Source organism: Condylura cristata, unplaced genomic scaffold (assembly GCF_000260355.1).
Source record: "Condylura cristata isolate star-nosed mole 26May11 unplaced genomic scaffold, ConCri1.0 scaffold00008, whole genome shotgun sequence".
NCBI classification, from domain to species: domain Eukaryota; kingdom Metazoa; phylum Chordata; class Mammalia; order Eulipotyphla; family Talpidae; genus Condylura; species Condylura cristata.
The window spans coordinates 37,625,506-37,652,233 of record NW_004567109.1 but is presented as its reverse complement, the minus strand read 5'-3'; the positions used below and the strand labels follow the sequence as shown (position 1 = coordinate 37,652,233).

Below are 26,728 nucleotides of genomic sequence, written 5' to 3'. Positions count from 1 at the left end.
AAATGAGAAAAATTTAGAAAGGTACAGGAACTTTTTGTCTGATCATTTAGTATTCTGAACAGCTGAAGGAGACACTGAGTTTCCAAGGGAATGCATGCCTGCCTACTGGCCAAGGGGTTAGCTTTTGTGTGAAGGGCTAAAAGGAAACATTTTGGGTACTCTAAGTCATATAGTCACTGTTGCATATGTTTATTTCTTTTTCTTAAACCTTTAAAGTATAAAAACCAGCATAGCTCACAGGCCATATAAAACCAATAGGATAATTAGGGAAAGGGTAAAACAAGGGTGAGGAGAATGCCCAGCAGGAGAGAACAGGGACTGTGGGTTAATGTGAGGCCTGGAGTCATGGGGCAGCTGGCTCTCCTAGGGTTATGAACTGGGTAAGCTGCGCCACAATTTGAATAAGCCTGCTCATGCATCTGATGGAGCGCTAAGACAAAATCATCTCTAGGATCCACTAGATATTCCATAAATCTCTGACTCAAAGTGAAATTCAAACTAAAAAAGATAGTTCTTCTTCATCCTGTTCTTGTACTTTCTTGCCCGAGCAGTTGAGCAGAATGCCCTTCCACAGACACCCAGGAAAAAAATGTGGAAACTCTTAAAGACCTCTACAAAGAGCGGGCTACCACACAGAACAATGTGATGTTCACACAGTTACTATTGAGGTACTCTCATCACAAAGCCAGTTAAATGTGTTACCTGGAGGGCGAAGTTGATACAACATTGAAAAATTGGTGATAGGTTGCCCAGTTATAAAATAAATAAGTTCTAGAGGCGGAAGGTACTGCATGGAGACTTAGGTTAACAGTTCACATTGTGTATTTGAAAATTACTAGGAGAGTAGATTTAAAAGCTCTTATCACATGAAAAAAACTTGTAACTGGCATGATGGACTGAGCTAAGCTAATGGTAGGAATAATTTTGCAACACACACTTATCTCAAATTGTGCACATCTAAAGCCAATGAAATGTTACATGTCAATAATATCTCATATTTCAGTAAGATAGGAAAAAAAAGTTATGTAGTAGGTATCTATGTACAAAAGCATTCCTTAACTAGTCACCATTTAGTATTCTTTCTATCTACCTACCTACCTACTTACCTGTCTATCTCCCACCCATCCTACTACCTATGTGCTTTTAAGCATTTAATAATAGTATATCTTTAAGGAGGTTTTAAAAATGCATCTTGGGGGTGTTTTTGCTCAGATATCCCTTGACTATAAGTGAGTTGTAAATGATGGAAACAGCATTATGAGGGCCAGTATAGCAAAGAGGTTGTAATCCGTATACCACATCCCCCTGGGCTTTAGTACTAGAATAAAGCCATTTTTATTGAATCATGATGTGAAACAGAATTCTTCTGAGACCACATGCTTATTTCACATTTCTATTGTCCTCTGTGTTGAGAATAAGTCTGGAAGGAAACACAGACTTTCCAATTATCAACTTGGATAAAGATCTTTATCTCATAGCATATTTCTTTCTACACTGAATAAAACCCCCAGCCCCTTCTCTACTTAAAAACACACAGATTGGCTTTTTAAAAGAATTATGATTAAAATACTTTAGTGGAGGGTTTGAACTAGTGATGTAAATGTGGGTTTCCCTAGGCTCTGTGACCCATGTAGAGGACACATCATCTAAGCATTTACAGGCTCAAAAACACAGAGAAAAAAAATTTCTCTACTAGGGGAATTCAACAGACTAGTAAACCAATTATTGAAACCCAGATAAGGATTTACAAAACAGCTCTGAGTTGCAGGCTCTCCGCCAACAGGGAATCAAAGACTTGCACAGAATTTGATTGACAGCACTCAGGGTGGCTCTCTGGGTTGGAGAGGTCCATTTTAGGAAGGGTCTTTCACTACTTAATAGCTACTACTGGTAATAGAATTTGGGTAAACCTCCATCTTGTACAGGACTCAGTTTCCACTCAGTTTGTTCCTTTCACATGTTACTAACATGATTCAACGATCTGTCTTTCTCTTACCAGAGTTTACTGGTGGGATGTGTGCCTTACCCATCACTGCCTGACTGGCTTGGCTGGCACTCAGTCACATTGGTAAAATGCGTGTAAGTTTTTTGCATTTAAAATTTGACATTTTCCTCTAAAATCAAGTAACCTATTTAAAGGTGGGAGTTTCTGTTCTATGCACATTTTGTGGACTCTGCCAGAAGTAGGAAGGATAAAATAATTGAGGTTATGTGCCAGTGTACATTTATAGAAATTTATAGTTCTGCCTTACAAAAAGAATATTTTAACTTAATTTCTAGAAAATACACTGTCTATGGCCTATTATTTTTTATAGATGAGCTTTCTCTGGATTTGTGAGAGCTCCTACTTAGCAGAACATAAAAAATAAGCTCTCATATTGGTGGTCTCTATCTGGCTTATAATTAGCTGCCTCATCAACCTTCTTTGTCAAGGTAGAAGAGAAGGAAGGATGTGGGGAATATGAAACTATGAGGAGGGAAAAGGAAGAGCTATAGTTTTGCTTACTAAGCACATACTATTGATCAGGTATTATTCTAATAGTTTCACATACGTTAGTGCATTAAATCTTTGTAATTGCCTTAAGGAAAAATATGATTTTTTCCATTTTATACACCAAGAAATTGATCACAGGAAGGTTAATTATTTTAACCAATATATTATGGGTAACTTGTATGATGACACCGGGATGGTGACCAGTATACTAATGACAAAAGTAAAACAAGCAATAATCATTGAGAAGTATGTCAGGTACTAACATGTCTTATAAACCTAATAACTGGAAAGCTTTATCACAAAAGGATGTTACCATATTTTGAATGAATGACCAAATGGGACATTATAAGACTAAACAAATTACCAAGTGAAAAGGTAGGATTTAAAATCCTTGCTAATGTCAAGCCTTGACTCTATCCATGTTGCTGTGCCTTTGAGGCAGAATCCTGAGTACTTCTGAACTTGACTCACCACTTGCGATGTTTAGTTACTCTTTAGCTTGAATTCACTGCATAGTTAGGAATTTTCACAAAGGTCCTCATGAGGTACTCATGATGTCAACTGAGGTTAGGGCAATGAGGAAGAAACAGGCCTGGGGATTTCTGCTCTAGAAAAACAGGACTAATGGCAGGCGCTATGCAACCCTCTGACTAGAGAAAAGAATGTCCCTTGCCTGGCCTCCCCAGGCTCTCTAATGCTCACATGTGAGCACCGAGCATCAGTTTAAAGCTCTGTCTTGGTGGTCGCGTCCACTTCTTTTTCCTTTTCCTTTAGCAGGATGTTCTCTCCAAACTCACCATCTCCCATCTCATCGGAGAAAGGGAGGCTAAAGACGGCTTCATCAATCATCCGGTTGGGAAGGTTGGTATAGAACCTGCCGACTGTGGTCTCCAGATTGCTCAGCTGGTTCAGCACCATCATGCTGCCCTTAATCACAGGCAAGGTTGTCCGGTCCAGCACACCATACTTCCCTGAATTCTGTTCAGCCAGATCCCTCAGAAAAGCCAGCTCTTTTAAACCAGTAACCCCATCTGAAATAAGAGCCAAGGGAGGTTATGTTAGGCAAAATGGTGTCTGTGCATACAATTGCCCTTTAAATCTAATAAGGGCATGGAGGTGGTCTTGCAATGCCAAAGTGGTCTCGGTAGGGACAGTCTGGACTTGGGGCACAGATACTAGAGCCTGCTGAGGAACAAAGCCTGAGACATAGCCTTTCGTTAAGTAGCTGAGAGGGCAAAGGAATTCTTCAAAAGGCAATAATGAAAAACACGTGAGTAAATAAAGGAGACCCACTCAGTAAGAATGTGTTCTCCCTGAAAGTTTAATAATAAAATTCAATTATCTTCCTGCATTTAATGTTTGAAAGCAAAAGTAATGATTAAAAAGTATGTGCTTAATTTAAATTAGTAGATAAAGTTGTTAAGAATTTTAAAGCAGCAAGGGTTATCCTCTCTTTTCTTACCTCTTTTCCTATTAAACACTTGCCAAACTCTCATGCAACAAAATGAACGAATTATGGATGTATTTAGTGATGCCTCCAAACCCTGTTTCTTTAAGCTCATTTTAATTACAAATGCTTTCATGCTCGATATTGTTAGGATAATATTGGATTTGATTTATTTAATGTATTTTTTTTTACATTTAGAGGGTTTTAAAAACTTTGCAAAAGATCTAGGCATAATAGGATGTATTGCTGAACAACATCTGTAATCTATAGCACAAAAATAAATTTAATAAACCTTTTTTAAAAACTTAGTTTGCTATTGTTGGCACACAGTCAAAAGGATTAGTAACTGATCCCATATGGTGTCCCTTCGCCCGCCTCTCCCCCCCAGTAAACAAATTGAAATGATTTCAGTCACTACTGAGACTCTTTCAGTGAGTTTTAGAAAGGCTTTGCTTGGAGTTCTTGAACTATTTAGTCATTAAAAAGAATGTGAAGAGTTTGTGGCTCACCTATTGACATGACTTTATCATTCCTAAATAGAGGGCATACAATTCTGGACCGGGAAGTCCATTTCTAAGGCTGTGGCACGATCTAGTGCATGTGACTGCTTTCTTAACACACTGCATTTAAATGACCCAGACTCATGCAATGCTCAAGGAAAGTCAGAACCACATTATTGCTCCCTTTGCAGGACAGAGCTGAGATAGGGGTCTAGCGATACGCTCCGAGTAAAGGTCATGCAGAAGACATGACTGAGCTCTGACCTAATACCCTGCACAGCTACGACAGGGAATGATTAAAAGCAGATTTCTCAAGACAATAAACACATTTCCTTACTTTGTCATGTCATGCATGGCTCTCTCAAAATATAAAAGAAAAATGACAAACAGGAGTATCTGTTAGGCTAAAAAGAACACTGCAGGAAGGAAGGGTTGTCAAGGTTATCAGGTCACATCACTCCCTCTAGAAATGCTATGCAGGGGGCAGAAGGGACTGTAGCTGGGCTCTTCTACCATCAACTTGATCACGCTGAAAAGGTGACCAAAAATGAATGTTGAAAGATTTGAGAGGTGAAGTGAGAGATGCTGAGAAACACACAGAGGGACCAGTGTGTTCTGGCTCGACCCACTCTGCTCTGATAAGGGTTCAGTTTCCTTTCCAGCTGCTGGCTCACTCACTCGATGCTGCAGGCCCACTCCTGGCAGGCCCTACCCCTGACACTGCAGATGACTCACAGGAGCAGCAGCCAGAAAGAGCTAAGACCCTCCCACCGGTCTGCCACACAGTACTCCTAAGCAGTCCTCAGTGTTCTGAGCTTCCAGACTCCCCTGCAAGCTACAATTTGGACACTCTAAATATGTTCATCACTGAACTCTGGGTTATCACTCCTCTTTTTGGATCTTTTCCAGCCTTCCCCATACAAATGCTTCAATTCTGTGATCCATTTTTTATATCAAAACCTCAGTGGCTCTGCATCCCCATCCAGTCTGACCAAGAGAGTAAGGCCACCGACAGCCCCAGTGAACAAGGCTGAGGGCCGGCATCTGTGGAGGGAAAGCAGCAGTAAGAGAGTGTCGTGCTAGATTAAGGGGATAATGGGAAGAAATAAAAAGATGGTTAGAGGGAAGTAATGGGCGATTTTAAAGAATGGCATTGCAGGACACAGCAGGGACACAAGATACCTTGGTGGGGATAAAGGGATGGAAGGCAGCAATAAGCTGCTTGGAGTCCAGCAGACTTTCAAATCTAATGGAAAAGAAACGATCACTTCATTTTATGTTTCCTCACTTCTGCACTCATGACTGCATTTAATTCATCTGCCTTATCTATCTGCCTTTCTCACAAGGTAAGAAGCTCCATGAGGACAGGGACTTTGTATAGCAGAGATCCAAAAGCTAATTGCAGTATACTGTACATGGTAAGATCCATTCCATTCTTTTTATTCTTTTTTTCTCCTCTGCCTTGTTTCCTTTCCCTCCTTCTCCCCAACCACTCCTTTTCTTCCTTTCTCCCTCCAACCCTCCCTTTTTCCTGTTCCATGAGTGGAAGCTGCTAAATCATAGAAAAAAAGGAGCAACAGGAATTGGATTTAACACTGAAGGTTATGTGACTCTCGACAGCTTTGGCTGTGCTTAGTCCTGCACTCAGAATATAGAAAAAGCTAAAACAGGGTTCATGTCTGAGAAGCCCACATGGTTGTGGATAGTTAGTCTCTGAGCAGGGAAGAAGCCTCTATCTCTGAGCCAGGAAGCCACACTGCCTTTCATTCCCTCCTTCAGGGCCCTGAGGATCTGTCATTTACTAGGCACTGTGCTGGAAACAGTACTCATATCATATTTTGTTTATTATCACAGCAAGCCTATGCAGATTGTATTGTTTTAATCTTATGAATGGAAGTGAGGCTTGAGGAGATGAAGGAACCTGTCGTAGGCCACATGGTTAATAAACAGAGACTGGAACCCAGAATCTCTACTCAAGGTACCCTGTGTACCCCACAAACATCTGGAACCCAAAAACATCTGAAAAAGAACCATTCTGGTCAAAATGTATCCCTCAGAGGGTATGAATTAAAATCTAAGGCCAGTAGCACAGAGTTTGCATTGTAAGAATTATCTCCAAAGTAACCTTTACCACATTAAAATATGAGAGCTTGGGTTCCAGGAGCCATGGGGTTCTGCACAGATATCTGGAAGTGCATAGGATAAATAAAGGACTATAGGTGGGAAGCGCTGGTCTCTTACAAAGTAAGAGGATATGGTCACGTTGAAAAATAGAAAGGGATTTGAAGAAAAAGATATTTTGAGAGAAGAACAATGAGTTCATAGGTCAGGAGAGAACAACAGCAGAGATGCTAGAAAACTGGGCTGCAGTAAGCCTGGAAGGAAGGTTGGGTAGCAGAAGGAGAAATAGTATTGCTTCAAATTTGTCAACTTACTAAATGCTTTCACATACCGTTTCATTTAACAGCAACAAAATCAACCTTAATGAGTATGTAGCAAGTACAGGCACTGTCCTGGGTACTACTACAATTCATTTTCCCAGTAAGCCTGCAGACAACACTTAGCTCTCTTATATGTTTTAGGAAGCTGGGATGGAGAAAGTGGCAGGAGAGACTGTGGATGGTGATTCTGCAGGGAAATGTGATCTTCTGCCTTTGCCATACAGAAGAATCTAGGTCAAGTACTTTGGCTTCCTGCAGCTTACACCAATGAGATAATAACCTCCATGCAGTACCAAAATCTAAGAATACAAAAAGCTGAAAAATGGAGCTGTCCAGAAAACTCTGCAAGGTCACCTAGGTGGAGATTTAGAAATGAACAGCTAGTTGGAGAAAGAGATGCAGAAAAAGGGACACCCTAATATATGGTGGTCCCCACGTGCTGACTGAGGGGGTGAAAGGGAGACTCAGGAGGACACAGCTTAGTCGCCTCTTACACCCTTCATCAAAGCCCACCGTTACGGCCCTTTTTTATTTTTTTAAAAAGCAGCATACACTTAGAACTTTCATCTGAGAAAAATCTCTAAATGTTACACACCATTCATGAGGGCGTAGGTGAGAATCATTACGGAGTTGTTTAGAAAGCTATTTTCTTCATTGATGACACGGAGTGTTGCCTTTTTATCTTCTTCAGAAGAGTCCTTTGATGTGATGCCAGCTGACAGGTAAATTATGACCATGTCTGTATCTAAACAAAAACATACAAATTGAATGTTACATTGGATACTAGCGAAAGGCAACAGTTCAGTATCTTTTCTATGTCCCCTGGACATTCCTGCCTCAAGAACTCCCCCCCCACCCAGCACACCATTCTTCCCATTTGATGCAGAGGCTCTCATCTCTCTGTCTCTGCGCCTCTCCCATCCTGCCCTTGTGGGCAACAGTACCTCATATCCAGTGTGAGATAAAGAGCTGCACCTAACAAATTTATCAGCCAGAGGAAGATGCTTTCCTTTATAAGCACCCTGATAGTGTAGTTTAGCCACTCCACCTGTGCTCTTGCCTTTCTAAACAGAGAATTTAGAACCAGATCCTTTCCTCAAGGTCATTACCAGGAATACAATTTTGGGGGGACACTAGTCTTCCATATGGTGATTCTTCCAGGTGCTCTTGTGACATGTGAGGTTATTTGCTTCTACACTGAGCAGCTCCAGAAACATTGTTTTGCTTTTAAAGATTTATTTATTTATGCTTACAGAACTGGGATACAGGCCAGAGGTGCAGGGGTTGAGTGAGGATTCACCAGAGACAGAGTGGGGAGCAGAACAGGAAGATTGACAAAGTACAATCAGAGTGGGGAACAGCGGGTGGGTTAGGAGAGGTCTGCAGTGCCATGTGCTGCAGTGGCCTTGAAGAGCTTCATAATGCAGTGCTTTAACCCACTGCACCACCAGGGAGAGTCCAACATTATTGTTTTTTTTTTAAAAACCATTCAGCAAGAGCAGAGGAAGCATGGAGCAAAGACTGTGCCGAAGTCCCGTGCTGCTTGCTACTTAGAAGCTGGGTTTGGGTAATGTCAGCAGCTTTCTTAATCTCTCTACACTTAAAAGTTCCTTGTCTATAAAATGGAGACAATGATGGTATTTGTTCCATAGGGTTACTGGGAGGTCTAATTGGTTAATTTAGGTAAAGAGTAAAATAGCAAGAGGGTGACAGTGAATACAAGGAAAAAGAGAAAAGGAAACCTTAACATAGGTACAAACATAAAAAAACAAAACCCTCTCTTAATGGTCTAAAGTAACAGCTGGGATGCAAGATTCCAAAGATAGCTAACAGGTAGGGTCACAGAGGCAATATTGCTCAGTATGAGAAACATCTTTCAAGTGGATTTACTTGAAAATAAGAGTATCCTACTGCTAAAGCAAAATATATAGAGATTGAATGACCCCTTTAGTGGAGGGAAGTAAGAAAGCTGGATTTTATAAATCTGAAATTTTTGGAAAGCCAGAGGATTAGAAGGAGAAATAAAACTTCAGCTTAAAAAATACCTAGATGGCATACTGGGCTGTGGGAGGATGACAGGAGCCCAGGGGGTGGGGATGGTGTGCTGACATGCATATGAAGAGGTGTCATGTCAACACTGATACAGAGAGCTCTACTCAATGAAGCTGGAGGCTAGAGAACGGTATGCATGTAAGAGTCCGCAAACTACGAAACCCCATCAATCTTACACACGCCATTTCCAGTGAGCTGAGGGGATACATATAATTCTAGAGGTTATACAGGTAGCTGTGGCACAGAACTGGGGAAGTGAGTTGGGTCTCCCCATCAATACACTCTGGCTGCCCCATTTTCTGTTGTTTCCTAATCAACCCCATTTGTTGCTCTAGCAAGCAACTTCTTTTGCTGGGAGTCAAAAGCTTAATTTTTTTTTTTTTGCTTAAATAAAAAAAAGAAGACTAAATAATTTATCTAATATATGTATATTTATGATATCCTACAAAGAAATTTATTTTTTCATCGATAACTATTTATATGTTATAGTTTATTTCTTCAGGCCCTTAGTGTGGTCATGTCAGTGACATGCTTTCTTTCCAGTTACAGTGCTGGGCAACCTCAGGGTTGGCTCTCCAAGACCCCACCTCCTGGCAATTAGTTCCTTGCGTAGCTGTTTCCCTCAGAATCCATGTGTGGGCTGCATTTAAGGGCTAGGTTTCTGTGTAAAGAATGCAGTAGAGGTGATGGGATTTCAAGAGGTTGATTAGGTTACAAAATGATGACAGCTTCCACCTTGGGGGTTTTCTCACTTTAAGGAAGCCAGATAGCATGCCATGAACTATCCTATTGAGAGACAAGGCATTGGGACCCTTAGAATCCAATCCCTCTGGCAACCATATGAATTAACTTGGAAACAGATTCTTCCTGAATTAAAGTTGGAGATGACAGTGGCATTGGACAAGTTTGATTATAGCTTCATGAGACACCTTTGGCCAAAGGCACTTAGTGATGCTGTGCCCAAATGCCTACCCAACAAACACTGTAAATAGATAATACTTACTGCTTTAAGTCACTGAGAATTGGAGTAATTTGTTACCCAGCAGCAGGTAATGAATAGTTGCCATTTTAAAAATCACCCTAACAGCAATGAGGATATAAACCTTAAACTTCCTTCAGTTTACAAATTTTCATTTTAGACTTTGAAGATTTTATTATACAGATTGAATAGTTAATAATGTTACATCAATGCTGTACATGCTATGACTAAAATGACTGAAAGTGGATATGTGAGCACAGGTCCATGTGTGGAAGTCATCACAGCCTTCTCTAGCAGTCACACACACTCTCTTTGCATCCTAACAGCAAGACATACATTCTGGAAATACTCCTCATTCAGCCCAACTCAAGAAAACTTGAGTTTTTTTCCTATTCTTGAATTTAAGACCTGTCAAATTTAGGCTGATTTATTATTTACATATTAGGATATTCACTCTCTATTCACCCAGTTGGAGGAATTTTAAACTGTGTGATTATCAGGCAGGAGTAATTACAGGGACTTGGGGGCAGAACAAAGCTTGAGCATATTCCTGAAAGAAAATGCAATGGATTCTTCCATTTGGCAAGTCCTTAAGTCACCAGCATGTCTTGAGGTCAGTATCAAGAGGGACAACTGTCTTGGAGTTTTGTCCATGCAATTAAATCCCCATTCTTAACTATCTTATCCTTCTGCTATAAAATGACTTACTAACCAATGACATTCCCCCACCTCCCCCATGGAATAAAATCCAGAACAACCCAAATGAATTGACAGTATATCTCTACTATGGAACTGAAAAAGAGCTAGAGCTGAGTAAGTTTCAGATTTTCTGATTAGTGCAAAGCCAACTAATATGAAGCCACAATGATTTATGACAAGTAGCTTTGTTTATATGGCAACTAATGTGGTGCACACACTTAACTTTCATGCACAGACTAATCCTTACAGCAATCTTATAGATAAGTTTAGCTCATTATAATAACCCTTAAAACAGTGCCAGCTACATGGCAGATGCTAAAGAATTGTCTGTGGTATGAATAGAAGTGATGACATACAGTGTAAACTCCTAGGAGGAATATACAGATCTCAAATTATTCTGTAGTGAAGGTTACTAGTAGGTAATTCTCAGGTAGCTTTGGGCTTGGGGTCAATTTGGGATATCTGAGGTATCTGCTTAGGTTAGCTGGAGCTAGAAGCTTTGTAGGAAATGGAAGACAAGGACAATGATAGGTAATATTTAATTAATATTTATGATGGAACCCTGGGTCTTATTATCATCCAAATTTGCAGATGAGGACACCGAGTCTGGAGACATCAAGTAATTCACACAAGTTCACAGGTTAGAAAAATTTGAGTAGAAATTTGAATCCACATTGGTTGAAATCCAAAACCCATATAGCTATAAACACTCTGCTGTTGTCTGCAAGCACCTCATACTTCTGTAAAATCTCTCCTTAATAAACTGGACAGTGCTAATTCCTGAATTCTTTCTTTCTTTTTAATGCAAACTAATTTGTGTTCTTTTATTCCTCCAAACTGTCCAAAGTTGTAAAATGGAGGTCTGTGAACTAACCCCCAGAAATTTCACACTTGTCCTCAAAGAGACTCCTTTGAGCATTTCAAAAATTGCACCACCCAAATATGTACAAATCTGTGTTAGTCACTCTTCTTATCTCTTTTATTTTGTTTGTTTGCTAACATCAAGAAAAACAAAGACAAAACTCCAGAAGAGAAATGCTCCCCATCAAAACAGCCTTCTGCTCACATGCAGTGTAGGAAGGTTTGTTAAGAAGAGGTTTAAAAAGATCTCTGTTCACAGTTTTAAAGCTGGAACAAAAGTCAACATTTGAAAAATGAAGGGATTTCACATAAAAATCCAGATTTCTGGCTTCTCTTGAAACGGACAGTCTGGCAACACTAGGCAGGCATTCCTGCAAGGCAACAAGAGGCTGAACAGAAGAGCAGCTGCCCTCCGGATGGAACAAGTGCTCCCAGCTGACTTTACTCTCTAAATAATCCACCTCACCTTCCCTCATGCTGGCTTGACTCATTCACTGCCTGGCCACTGTCAGTTTATTTCTCTCTGATATTTAACCAGTAAAAGAATCAAAGTTGGACTTATACTCTAAATACGGTCTGACAGCTGAAGAGTCAAGCAGAAAGAATGCTTCTAGCAACAGTGCTTAGTGGTACTGGCTTCTGCAGATGAACAGCACCAACAAAGTAGCCAATGCATCTTGAATTCGTAAGGTTTGCCTTCTCCACTGGTCATGCGAAAGAAAGGGTGGATAATGCTGCCCTCAGCCATGCTGTAGTCCTGGTCTGTGAACTGCAACCACTTGTCAAGGCTGGTAGCAAAATTCTACATGATTCCACACCCTTGTGTAATCTTCACTCTTGCTGTGAGCGTGACCAGTAATTTGCTTCTAACAATATAGCAACAGAGATGGGATATTCCTCCTATGATTATGTTCCATAGATTACAAAGATGGAGGGATGTGTAGATGTAATGAAAGTCTCTAATAAACCCATCCCAAGAGAAGGGCCAAAGAGGATCAGTCTGGTTAGATCAGATGAGTCATTTAAAACAAAGTCTAAGCCATCCCTGGAGTCAGGGGCTTGAAGAAGAAATGTGCTATCACTGGTTTTAAAGAAGCAACTGGGAGCCTCTCTGATCGCCTAGGGGTTAAGTCTTAGTGCCACCACCACTAAGGCCTGAGTTTGATCCCAGGATAGGGAGGTGACCACATGTGGCTCAGCAGACCACTATCTCACCCGCTACTCCCCTCATCAATGTGATTTCAGTAGATCCATAAGTTCTGCTTCCTACTTTGTCACTGGTGATCACCCCCTGAATCTCTGGCTTACATCCCACTTCTTCTATGCAATATATATTATAAAAGAAGCTACTGGACTGAGTTTTGTAGGAAACGATTTCAGCCAGCAGACTTGGAAGAGGACTCTGAACTACTGATGAGAAACAGACCTAGCTGACACTAAAGACTGAAGCCTTATGCAGCCCTAAGTGAGGAACTAGCTGTGCCTGGACTCCTGGCTCATGGAATCTGTGAGATAATAAATGCATTCTGATTTAAGTTTGTGGTAATTTGTTACATGGAAATATAGATCACCTACCAGCATTAGTTGCAATATTTATGTAGCTTCCTACCTTTCAAAGGCCTACCACATGCAAGGCACAAAGCTCTGCATTCACAATGCCATCTTAGTGTGAACACAGGAGCACTGACAAGCTTGAAAATAGATTCCTTAAATTTACCTCAATAGGATATGTTCATTAGCCAAAACCCCCCAAAAAACCCCAACAAATATTTTTTTTTAACATATAAAAGGGAAAAATGACAGTTTCCTTTTCAAAGCATGTGTCCTATTTCAAATACCCTTTACTTTAGCCTGTAACCTAATTCCAGATTTTTCTTAAATACATGAAAATTAAATTAGAGTGACTTTGTGCATTTGAAGGGCCATGCTCATCTAAATAACAGCTGGCTAGAAGAAAGGAGGATCAAGGCAAGGATCCCTGCTGCCCCTGATAGGCACATGCGCACAGCAGACACCAGCTCTAAGGCCATGAGGCCAGGCTGACAATTAGCATTAAAAAGGATGTGGCTTTTCCCCTGGGAAATAAATGGGTATGTTCTTAATAAAGGGGCAGAAGAAGATGATCTGGGAGTGAAGAGAAAGACTGAGTATCTTTGATTGAAATAGAAGAGAAAAACCTTATAAGATCTTAGTATTAAATGACCATCAAGGCTACACATAAAAATTTTGTGCCAGGTCAGTTTATAAAGAAATCCCTCTAGTTAGGTTCATGTGATCAATTTACAATGCATTCTAATTGCTGTCCTTTATCTATTAGTTTATAAATCCTCTAGGAGAATGTGCTTACTTGCTTGGAACTTTGTGTTATTGTTGGTGCTTCGAATCAGCTGAAATGCTTTTTGGAATCCCACTGCGTGCTGGGTGGGGCTGTCCAAAGCCTTGATGCTGCTGACAAAGGTGGACATTTTCCTTTTTGTCTCACTGGTGGCTGGAGACAGGAAAGTCTTATAGCATTGGTCTAGTGAGCAGGTCCTCACGGTGTCTGCCACAGTCAACACAGATATCTGGAAAAAGAAAAAGAAAACTTGTTAACCAACCAGGTAAAGGTTGTTTGTTTATTTTTACATTCCAGAAAGCCCATGGAGTGAAGGTGTATAGAGCAATTTCTGAGAGTTTAAAAACAAGTGCCTGGAGGCATATCTCTATCAAATTTGAAGATGATTCAAGATTGGCAAGGTAGAAGAAGTAAGACATGGAGTATCATGAGGATAATGTACTTAAAAAATTTTTTTTTACATCATTCTTCATTTTATACATTTTTTCATTTCAGTTGTAGACCCATGGGCTTCCCACCACCAATTCACCCAGGCGTCGCGTCATTGCCATAGTCCTGTGTCTTCGTCCCCCCCCCTTTTTTTTTTTTAATAAATAGTAGTTTATGTTTACATCATTTTGTGCATTTTCCATCTCAGTTGCAATCCCCTTGGGTTTCCCATCACCAAATCACCCATGTGCAATAGTCTTGTGCATTTACCTCCCCACACTGTTTTTGACCCCATTCCCCACTCCACCCCCATAAAATGTCCCTGGTATATAGCTGTTCATTATTATTGTTATTTTCTCGCCTGGTCCATTATACTTCTGCTATGAGTGAAATCATCTGGTATTTTTCATTTTCTTTCTGGCTTATTTCACTTAGCATGATCTTTTCCAGCTCCATCCATGTTGCTGCAAAAGGCATGGGTGTTTATTACTTTTGGTTGCTGAGTAATATTCCATTGTTTATATGCACTACATCTTTTTAATCCAATCATCCACTTTTGGGCATTTGGGCTGTTTACATTTCTTTCCAATTGTAAATAAAGCAGCAACAAACATGGGCCACCTCAGTTTTTAATCCTATTACCTCCTCTACCCCATACCATGTCTCTGGTTTATATTTATTCATTGTTTTCATTTTTACTTTATTACATTTGCTTCTCTCCTTTTTTTTTTTGAGGATAATGTGTTTTTAAAAAGCCATTATGATGCAGCAAAAAAAAAAATCCATATGTAATAGATTATCACTAGTAGCAAGCACATCTGTCTCTGAGGTATCTAGAGATAAGAAAAGCTCCAGCAGCCTTTCCATATCCCTGACCTCTCTCCAATCCTCAGATAAAGTCCAGCTATCCACCAGTATCCAAGCCCTGAACTTCTTCCTCCTCAGCAGAACCTTCAGTGTGAAAGTCACAACTAATCAGAAGCCTTAATGGGAGTTGTAAGGGAGGTCCAAGACAGCTTGTTAGACTGGTTTTAAAACAAGGCTGCAGTCAGAGTTGGCAGCTGCTTCCTTCCTCAATTACTAGAATGAAAGCCAAACTCCAGAGTCATTTCAAAGATGGATTAAAACATAGATGTCACAAAAGTGATTTTTAAAAAGGTACTGGACAGAGCCCTCCCTGGTGGCACCGGGGGTTAAAGCAAGCACTAAGAAGCTAAAGCCACTTCAGCATGAGTTCAATCCCCAGCCTGGGAGGTGACCTACATGGTGCGGCAGCCTCTCCTGACCTGCCCGCTGTTCCCCTTAGCAGTGTACTTCTTTAATCTGCCTGTTCTGTCCCCACTCTGTCTCTGGTGAAGCCTCTCACCTCCTCTGCAGTCTGGCCTGTACCCCAGTTCTGTATGCATAAGTAAATAAATCTTAAAAAAAAAAAAAAAAAGGCACTGGACAAGGACTCAATGGCGTGTCTGTCACCAGCATAACGGTCACCTTATCATGTTCGTCGATGGCACTGAGGATGACCTGGGCAGCATCCTTGGCGATCTGAAGTTGGGTGTCTGTGACGGAAGCCCCATGGTCCAGAATCACTACTATGTGCTTTGACTGTGGCCGGACTGTAGAGACGTAGATAGGTCTAGAAGGAGAGAAGTTCTTTGGGGTCAGTCTTGGTTTAGGTAAAAGGCCTGAACCAACACAGTTCTGAACGCCAGAGTGGCAGGTGGCTGGTGAGGCTGCTTTTCCCAAGAATAGCTCAAGCATGCAGAGATCAGCACAGAGGGAGGACCAACAAGTAATGCACTGAAAACAACCTCAAGACAGCAGTGTGCACCTGCAAAACAGGGATTGGTTAACTTCTAAAGATTAAAACAATTGCACTTTAGGTGCAAGTCCTTTGCGAGGCTGGCTTTTTCTGCTACTTGACAATTAACCCTCCCCACCATGAGTAGTGATACTGCTCACATTATTCATCCTTCCACAACAGGGAGTGGGCCTGGAGGCTCTTCTGTCTGCAGGTTCAGAGCAGAGTGGAGAACTGGGCTCACTGATCAGGACTGGGTCCTCTGTGGCAGACTGACAGAGCGGGTCTCTGCTCGAATGGAGGCAGCTATCAACTGTGAGCCTGCTGAGCAGCTTTAAATAGCAGATTTGGTTTCTCTCTTCCCAGACAAAGGCTATTGCTAAGAGAGCCCTTTCCTTTCTGTACTGAGGCAATTCACACAGGTCAGCCACCAAAAGGCCCCTTATCCGAGCCATTTAAAACTGTGCCATCAAATTTGTCCAAGTCTGTGATAGCTACTCTTCATGCCAAGTTTTTGTTTGCCAACATTAAGAAAAGAGAGGGGAGGGTGAGGGAACTCAAAAGGAGAAATCCCTGCCATCAAAGCAGCCCTCTGCTCATGTGCAGTAGAGGAAGGTTTGTAAGAGGGGGTTTAATGAGGTCTTTATTCACAGTTTTAAAGCTGGAACAAATCAGTGAGAGTTTAAAGAAAGCAAATCAGCCTCAAGAGAACTCTCTCCTTTATTGACACCCTTAAAACAGTAGAGTTTTCTGTGAAATGTTACATGCCAGTTGAGTCACAAAAGCCTGGGCACAAATTAAGAAATGTAGGCAAAGTACCAAAAAAACTAAAAAATCTGGCCAAGTTTACACTAATTGTTCTCAAGCCAAAACTCCTGCATTAATACGAAAGTGCCCCTGAGTCAATACCACTGAGCCAGTAGGGAAATGGGATAAAAAGAATACAGGAAAGGTGGTTAGAGAAATGAAAGAGAGAACAAAAGTAAGGAAATCTGACTATCCCAACACTGACAACCATATCAAATACTGAACTTGTTAGGTTCTCCAAGCTAGATGGGAGAATCTTCTTTAAAATGACATCTCCTCCTTTCCAAACCAACTCACATAAATGAAAAAGACAGTGTGTTTGTTAAAAACTGTCTTAGTAGGACATATCAACCATGACATTAAATGTACAATCTGGGAGCAGTCCTTTGCGTGCTGGTATCCCCCAGCTCCTTTCTCCTGTTACTGTTTTCAAATCCCCAAATCCTCCCCACCTTCCCACTTCAGGGATGTAGAACACTCACAAAAGCATCAGAACAAGCATTTGGACAAATAAAGACATGGGAAACCAATTGTGGAGAAGCCCTTAGCTTATTTAGCCAAAGAAAGAGACATGATACAGATTTAGGGTGGAGACAGATGAAATCTTCCAAGTGTAGGTGAATGATGATTTTTGAAAAGGTCCCGTTTTTCCTTTTGGACTAAGCCTCAGAGGTGGCTCATTAAAACTACATACTAACTAATCTTAGAAGCAAACAAGAATAAAATGTTTTATGATGTATTTGGTGTCTCGTGAGAGAGAAGCTAGGCTAGAACCCAATCTGGCCGCTAATTCTACCTCCAAGACATTCAAATACTCACCACAGGGCTTCGGGGGAGAAAGAAAGAAGCCTAGGAATAGTACGTAAATAGTCTTCTTGGGTGAAAATTCCAGATACAATTCAAAGATAGAGATACATTAAGGTGATGGCTAAATTAGACTTAAGGAAAAGGCATCAAAAGTACACATCTTGCACTAGATGCAGAAGTATTGGCATCAAACATCTGATACTACAAAAGGGAAACCTTGGGGAGTCAAAAGGAAAAGCATCACTGAAGGGGATCTATGGACTGATGAATGTTGTCAACAAATCCTGACCCCATTACTGCCCTTCTGGTTAAGTGGGACAGTCTCAAGTTCCTTCCATAAGAAAAGCAGGATATTAGTGATCTTATACCCAATAATTTTTTGAACAACCTTAACTCTCCCAATAGTGGAGATTTGCATGGATACTTCTAAAGGATAACCAAGCATACTTTCACAGAAAGGAAAGTTGAGAATTATAATCTCTACTCTGAGGGAAGCAATTAAGTCCCCTAGAGCTGTACTTTAGGGAAGGAATTAACATGTATTTTTCACCCAACATGTCTGAAGTTCAGAACAGTTTAGGTGCTTCAAATAATTTAAGTTCTCTAGTAAAGACCTTGTTTTATTTGACTTGTTAGATTGTTCTAGAAAAGTTCTGTGTTTAATCCTTTGCCCTTGCCTAGCATTTTCACTTTCATATGCTGGAAAGTAAAATAATTTCAGAATAGGTACACATTTTTAAAACTACAGATTATTACAGCCATGTGTGTAAGGAAGTGTTTACATTTTGAACAGATCACTCATAAGCAGTAATTAAACCTTTAGTAAGCAAGTCAACATACCTACTTCGATGCTCATAACTGCCCTTACACCGGAACTTGTGTGCTGGAAAAACAGTAAATATTCCTTCTTCCGAACTGAAATACTGCCACTTAATTCCAGGGTTGGATTTCAGGTTGTCTGCAAGCACTGGAGGAGTGGGGAAAATGAAATATAACCACAAGTGCACAGGTGCAGGCAAGCTCCATCCTCAGGCATCTGTTTTGCATAAACTGCTTGTAGTAGGAAGAAATCCCTCTAGATAGAAGGCTGTAAATTTTCTACTAAACAATTTCTTTCTGTCTCTTAAACAATACCCCATGAACAGAAAGCATAATGAAGGTTTCCATCAAGTGAAGTTACTTTTAATATGCTATGGTGACATGGTATGTCCTGGATTATTTTTCCATCATGAATGATTCATTTGTGCTAATCTCTCCCTTCCTTGGGCTGGTCCCTGTTGGGCCTGCAGACACTTTTCTGGTCTGAGATATATTCTGCAACTGCGAAAAACAGTGATATTAATAGACCTGATCTCCAGAGGGATAAGACCTGGAGACCCTGACCTTGCTTGCTTCACAGTGAGGGAAACAGTATAGATGGTATTTGAAAGGACAGAGGCACAATCATTCAGTGATACCTAATGAAATGATTCTAATTTGTCAATGCTGGGATACAGGCTTTGCTCTATGTTATCTTATTCAACCCAAAACCACATCCCATGATGAAGATGGGGTTATCGGTCCATCAAGTTTGAGCTGAGGAAACCTGATTAGGGAGCTTAAGTAATTGGTCTTAAGGGTTCATTGGTAAACTGCCAAGTCTTGGTCTCCTGTGTTCTCACATCACGTGGCACTACCTACCTTCCCGTGCACCTGCATCTCTGCCACTGATCTCCATCCTGAGTGAGAGCCTCTTACTGTGAGTGATTCTGGCTTCACAAAGACTTCACAAAGTCTTTCTTACCTCCACTGCCATCAGAGTTCTCTCCCTTCTCTGCTGCCCTTTCAACTCTTCCAAACTAACTCAGTTATGTATTATGCATACACTAGTTGTAGGGTACTGTTTACATACAGCAAGGCACACACAGAAATGCAAAGAGCAAGCCCTAAATAATAACCAGTATACCAGGACAATTAGATGGCAAGAAGTGTTGCAAAAGACAATTCAGTGAAAGGATCTGACCAGAGTCAAAAAGAAAAGGAAAGTGTGACATCTGTTTGACAAGCAGATATATAGAGAAAGCTCTGAATGCCATACAGTGATCCTTAAGTGAGATGCTGGCAAACTTCATGAAAGGCCAGACAGCAAAGGACTCTAACTTTGCCATCTATACAGTCACTGTTATCACTATTCAGTTGTGCCATGGTGGTGACACTGGCCACAAATCCCTGTAAATGCATGTGTGGTGTTGCATCAACAAAAGTTTATTTACAGAAGTCAGTGGTGAGATGGATGTGCTTGGTGATCCTTGAACTTAGCAGTGGGCCCTCTGCAACACCATGGACACAAAACTACACAGGCCTTGAAGCATTTGCAGGGCCCCTCATGCCTACAAACAGTCTGCTCAGACATGCTAAGGGGGAACAGTGCATTCCAGCCTCAGAAGTATCGCAGGAATGGAAATTACTATCTCCAAGTTATTGATGATGAAAAAGGCTCAGGGAAGTTTCTTCACCTGCCTGAGGTGTCAAGAGTAGACAGGAAGAGAGTTAAGTCAGTGTGCGACTGTGATGCCTGTCCCCTCTCCACTCTGCCATAAATGAGTCGCCATCCTCACCTAGACTCAGGTGGCCACACATACCTGACACTGTGGCTGATGTGAGGGCATGCAAGAGGCTCCCTCCCCGCCCCCCCCCCCCATCCATCTCCTGGAGTCTGAAGTCTTAACCTTGACCTCATATTAGTATTGTTCTCCTGCCAACCCAGCAATAAAAAGGCAAGCACTGTCTTTGGAAGTAAAGGAAAGCTCAATGACCTCATTTAACAGTAACATCTGTAACAATAAACAGGCTACAGTTGAAACTATTAAAAGGAGAACCAATGAGAGCAAGCATATTTTAAAAATAAATCTGAATTCATACTGTGCACGATACATTTAGTCTCACCACAAAAGATCACTCCAGTTCCTAATAATCATTCCAGCACTGGAGTAAAAGTATCAGACAAGGTTCCTCAATTCCTCCTGCTGAGAACTCCTCTGGCATCTGATTAAATTTCATCCATTACTCGGAACTAGCAGAAGATGATGGATATGATGGTAATGAGGACCCCAGGGCCCAGAAGCAATCTATCACTGTGGTGTGCTCCCCAGGCAGCCCCTCTCTGACCTAGATGTGGAGGTGAATGAGAGTCCTATTATTCAGGCAGACAGCTCCCCCCTTTCGTATCCTCCCATTTATAACAGTCAGCTAGGTGTTCTGGTCACTGAATAACTTGCACTAGCGTCTCGCACACCCGAACACCTACTCCTTCCTCAGAAATGATGGAAGGAGTCCAGGAAAAAGCTGGGCAGATGCCCAACCTGTGATGCACAGCATTTGGCTTTAAGTGATCAAAGGGCAGGGGCTGTATCTGTCTAAGCTGCGCTGAACACTTCCTCACAGACCCACACAAAGGAGGCAAGAAATGGTTTCTTTTTCTCACTGAAGTTTATTCTTCTTTTAGTGTTATCACCCAGCATTTTGCCTCTTCTAACCTTCTAATCATAATATTGCCCTTTCAGGCAACTTTTAATTCTTCTCTCCCTAGATTTATGATCCACAAGGATGAGGCCTGTAAGATCTGTGTCTGAGTCACCTCTGTAGCCCGGAAACAGAGAACCTCAGTTCTCCCATCAAATCACCCACCCCATGAGGGCTACAGGGTCACCATCTGCAGCACCTATGCTGGGAACATCTGCAGAGAAGTCCTATTACACCACCACTTTTGAATATATCTGTTTGATGAATACTAATATCTTACTTTGCTACAATATCAATAAATACTCTAAATTAAATACAGGGCAATAAGAAGCATAACATTGTTTTAGGTGATTAACACTTCCTTTTACCTGTATCTACACCAGAATACAAAAATAGGTAAACAGGGCCCTCCCTGGTGGTGCAATGGGTTAAAGCTTGGCACTCTGAAGCCACTTCAGCACCAGTTCTATCCCCAGTCAGGTAAGTGACCCACATGGTGCAGCAGATTACTTCTGTCTTGCCCGCTGCTCCCCTCAGCAGTGTACTTTGTCAATCTGCTTGATCTCCCACTCTGCCTCTGGTGAATCCTCTCACTTACCCTGCATCTCTGGCCTAGTTCTGTATGCATATATAAATAAACCTTAAAAAAAATAGGTAAATAAAAAGATAAAATGTCTGTTTCTGTTTCACAGAATTATTCATGTCAAAATTATCCATAGTATATGTTACATATGTGAAGCTTATTGGATGTCAATTATACCTCAATAACACTGAGCTGATAGGTAATAGTGAACATTTATTGTGCATCATACAAGTAGTTTCATATACGGTACATTATTTTCATAATTATTCTGTGAGCTTATTATATTATGCCATTTTGCTGATGCAAAATTAACAAAGCCACAAGGGCAGAATGATGATTTGATCTAGGTGTGTCTATCTTCAAAGCCCTTGCTCCTTCCAGAACATGACCATGCTTCTGTGTCAGTAAATACATGTTGAGTGAATTAATAATCAACAGGTAAAAAGCACAGCGAGTGTTTTTGCAGACACAATGGTGTCAAAATAATCAGTTGTATTAGTTTGTAAAAACACACTGTGGATAATACAGTTAAGGAGACACCTGACAAAAAAAGAAATGATTTCACAACTAAAATAAAATGTAAAGTTGCAGCAAGCATTTAATCCTTTGAGAAAAAACTGCTGAACTGCTAAAATTGGTCCATGTCCTGGGGTTTGACACAGGCTGGATTGACAGGAAAAAGCCACAAAAACAAATCAGTGCTCAGATAGCAGAGTCAACAGTAATTATAGCACTCTGACTGAGCAACAGCCAACAATAAATAGATATTTTAGAATACATGACGTTCTTACGTAAGTGAAAAACTATATAGCTGACAACTCTTAAGTATGCTATACGTGCTCAACAGGTTGATGACACCAGCCATGGGTGTCTGGTCTTTGTCAATCTGGGCAAGCAAGGGAAAGTCACGTGGAATGAACCTCATTGCTAATTTGTACTTCTCATTTAATTCAGGTTAGCATTTAGGAACTAAAAGGAAGATCCTAGCAAATCAGAATAGACCAGGAATAAAAAAAATCATGTGTTTAAATCCCATAAGATCGACAAGGGCTGTGACCTTTTGATTATTAGCCACACAGCATGCAAAGGCATCATGCTAAAAATGAAATCAAACCCCACCACTGCTTTGCTTAAATCCCTTCAGAGGCTTCCAACTGGACTTACCCCTAGCATTCAATCCAAACTTGGTCAGACCTTGCACCCTCTGGGCCCCTGCCTATTCGTCAACCTGACCTTGCCCCTCTTCAACTCATTACATTCTACATCAAGACCTGTTTATTTCAGTTTTGCAAATGTGTCTTTGCACAAGGCAATCCTTAAACTTGGAATAACTCTTTTTCCACATTACCTAGTTAGTTCTTTTGTATCCTTTGGGTTTTGTCTTATACTTTACTTTCTCAGAGACCCTTTCCCCGACTACCCTAATAATGCTTGGTGTATTTAATTTACTTTTGTGGTGGTTTTATGTGTCTCATGCAGAGGAGCTTTAAGTTCCATGAAGGCAAGAACCATGTCAGTTTAATTCATCAGTTCCCAGAGTCTAGTACATCTCTATTTTTGGTTTCAAGTGCTCACTCAGTATTAGCTGAGAACATGAGGGAATGATGACTGAGGCCAAAGCTTTTCACCTCTGTGGTCCCTGAGATTTCATAATTTCCTGATCTATCAAGAAATGGATTTGACAAGGTGCTCCTGAAGAAACCAAAAGAAAAAAGAGGTAAGAGGGCAAGGAATGAAGGCCACTCATTAGGGAGGATATGGATTTACAGCTGGAGAGAAGGATCAACACTTTTAACTGGTTTTGGTCAAGTTTATACAACAGAAAAAACAGGAGGAGTAGTTTCATTTCTTACTGACTTTGAAGCTGAGTATTAATGGTAACTCAAACAAAATGATCAAACAGAACCAAGAAAACTTTCAATGAGAATGATGGATAAACTCAATATTGGCCTTTAAAGAACGAGGTATTCCCTGTGATAGCTATTTGGTCTTTAAAGGTAAGTTCAGTACCTTCCAAACCATTTGTAAAGCCTCAACAAATCTCATCTCTCTTATATTTCCTATGCTACCTTTAAGTGAAGACAAACAATTTTGTAATACACACTGGCTTATTTTTTTTTTTAACCACAACTTGTAAACTTATCAGATAATAAGCTGAGGGAAAAAAGTGTGCTTTCTCCTTTCCAGGCACTCTTTACTTCCCATTTATGGAATCTCAAGAACTGTCTGCAAGCAGTGTTTTAAATTATCTGTGGATAATTCTAACATATGGGCCCCAGATTCTGTGGTCCCCAAATATTTTCCTTCCAATTTCACCATTTACATCTGTCAGATTCTTTTTTATTGGTTCTCCAGTCAAAACAAAAACCAACCATGTCCCCAAACTCTTTGTCTGTCTTCTTCAATGCTTAAGTCACCCAGATGATGAGAAAGTGATAGATTACAAACTGCTTACAGTTGGACTGTACCTTGTTTACTAATGATAATATCCACCAAGGTAAGGCCAAAAAGAAAATGCTCTAGAATAGAAAATGTGTTGCCTTTCTAAAGGAACTCTGGCCTTTCTGATGCCCAGCCCAACACTCTTAGGAAAACACACAAAGCTGTCTACCTCCCACAGCTTGCCAAATATAAAATGCAAGAGCAGTCCTAAATATACAGAATTGCAGAAACACAAAACACATACTTCAACAGTCTAGCATTTACATAGCACCTTCCAGGAATATTCTGTGCAATAGCAATCATTATGGAGAGGAATAAAATAAATGAACATTCTGAGGATTCCAAATAAATGTTCTGGCACTGTACCCTATCACACTTTTCCAATTCCTATGCCTGTTCACATCTTAAATATTATTTTACCATGTACTCTGAAGGTGCCATATTTCATGGAGCCCCAGATGCTGTTTATGCTGCTCCAGAAGTGGTGAGCACATTGAGTATTTGTCCATGTAACAGGCACTTTCATAAGTCTATAAATATTATTTCAGTTAATTTCTACAATAACGCTATGAGGTTGGTTTTATTTATTATTCAGGAAACCAAGCCACATGCAGGTTAATTTTCTCAAGAATATGACCAAAATGTGGACAAAAACAAGGTATTCTTATTTATATTTTATAGCTAAGGATATTCTGGCTCATAGAGGGAAGAGCGACTTTAGCCCTGAATGTCATCTAAACTCTGTAGCCCAGCAATTCTTCCATGCTAGCTAAACCCATTGCCAGTGTTAGATTAATGGCTAGTGACGAACTATTTCACAGTGTTTACTTTAGCCTTATTACTAAGGAGAGGACATCCTGAAGTCACTTTGTTCATGTTCACAGCTCTTAATAGTCTGAGCAGGTTATATAATGCAAAAAAGTAGACCACACTGTCTTTTATTCAGCTGAGACAATCGAGTTGTGAGCTCAGAGAATCTAGATTAAAATTCCAAGGCAATCCCAAAATAGGTATAGGACCCACAGTTCTACTCTCCTCCTCTCTAGCAGACCATTCCCAGGATTTCCAAAGATCCAGGTGAACTCCAAACAGGTTATGAAACGACTAGGAAAAAAACATGAAAGGTGAAGTTCTCAAGCATGACTGATCATCACAATCAGCTTTTGAAACCTACAGACTGCCAAGCTTTACCAAACTAACATTTTCATGCATTTGGTGTGGGTTGTGAGCATTTGGTCTGGGTTGGGTATTTTTTGACAGAGTACTCCAGATGACTGATAATCAGACACATTTGGGACTACTGGACCAAGACATTAAACTCTATTATTCTACCTGTTCCCTGTCTTCACTCCTTCTTAGACCATCTACCTTTAACCTTTTCAAGTTTTCCTTACATAAAAAGTGATTAACAGCAGCAATAGCATGAAAACCCTTCCTATATTCTACCTCTCCTTAACTTACCAATGACCTTTCTCCTTTTCTCTTAGCCAAGCAAATTGGAAGCAAAGCATGTTCTACACTGATTCTCCATTTACCAGCCCACATTTAGTCCCTATGCTCATGCCATAGCATCCCTCCATTACTCCTGTCCAAGGTTTACCTTGTGACAATTGTATTTGCGTGCTGATTTTTCTCCTTTCCCCACTCCCAAACTCCCATTACACATATCACAAATAGATGGTAAGCTCTTTAAGGATCGGAATTGTCTCTTGATTATTTTGTTGTCTGCCATGGCTGCTACCACACAATTATCAATCTGAGAAAAGTTCTTTATGAGGTAGAACAAAGGATTCAGGGTTAATTCTGGGCTGCAAGCTGTGAAGTAGCACAGGGAAGTGAGGAGTGAGGAGGTGTGGGTGGAAGAGAGAAGATTATAGGTTTGGTTTTATAGAAAGAGTTTGAAGATCAGGGAGAATACAGTGATGGAGCATATATCTCTTCATCTCAGTCTGTCACAGATAGGTCACTGGACTGAGTCAGAACATATAAATTTTAGTTATGTCAATACCAACAGTTTGTTGTCTGACTTTTCTGGGTCTGATTTTCTCCTATAAGTTGGAGTGGGTAATGTTCTTGATGTCTATGATAATACCAAAGTGGCATATGAGGTACTAAAGAGAAGCAGATTGGTTTTCTTGTGTTCACTGTGTGTTTGGACTTACAATGGCTAGTTTAATGTGAATGATTTTATTCATTTGAATATTGTGAGTTACCTGGGACATTTATCTGTGTTTCTCTGCTGCTAAGCTATGAAAACCAGTGCTATGCAAATCACACCCACATTTTTCTTAACTAAGTTAAGAAATTAATTATTATCTTAATTATTCCACTATAAAAATGAACAAACCAAAGCACAAAGAAAGTACTAGTTTCACTTACCTGTTCACCTACTCAATAAGCATGATTGTGTGCCTTCTATGGGCAACAAGGTGGCATGGTAGTCAGCATAAAAAAAGCAAATCAGGCCCTCCCTGGTGGGGCAGCGGGTTAAAGCACTGCACTGAGAAGCTAAAGCCATTTCCGCATGAGTTCGATTCCCGCCTGCCCCGGAGG

The 26,728-nt window shown here is 40.6% G+C and overlaps 1 protein-coding gene across 2 annotated transcripts in view; it reads right to left on the bottom strand.

Annotated features, from left to right (window-relative positions):
- CACHD1 (cache domain containing 1) overlaps positions 1-26,728 on the bottom strand; it is a 201,462-nt gene that overhangs the window by 35,544 nt on the left and 139,190 nt on the right. For both annotated transcript variants that reach the window (XM_004679077.2, XM_012722438.1), the window contains exons 5-9: positions 18,490-18,616; positions 15,726-15,870; positions 13,821-14,037; positions 7,478-7,627; positions 3,292-3,525 (exon numbers count right to left, since the gene is read on the bottom strand). In XM_004679077.2, the coding sequence (XP_004679134.2) occupies positions 3,292-3,525; positions 7,478-7,627; positions 13,821-14,037; positions 15,726-15,870; positions 18,490-18,616 (873 nt within the window). The remainder of the gene's footprint in view (positions 1-3,291; positions 3,526-7,477; positions 7,628-13,820; positions 14,038-15,725; positions 15,871-18,489; positions 18,617-26,728) is intronic.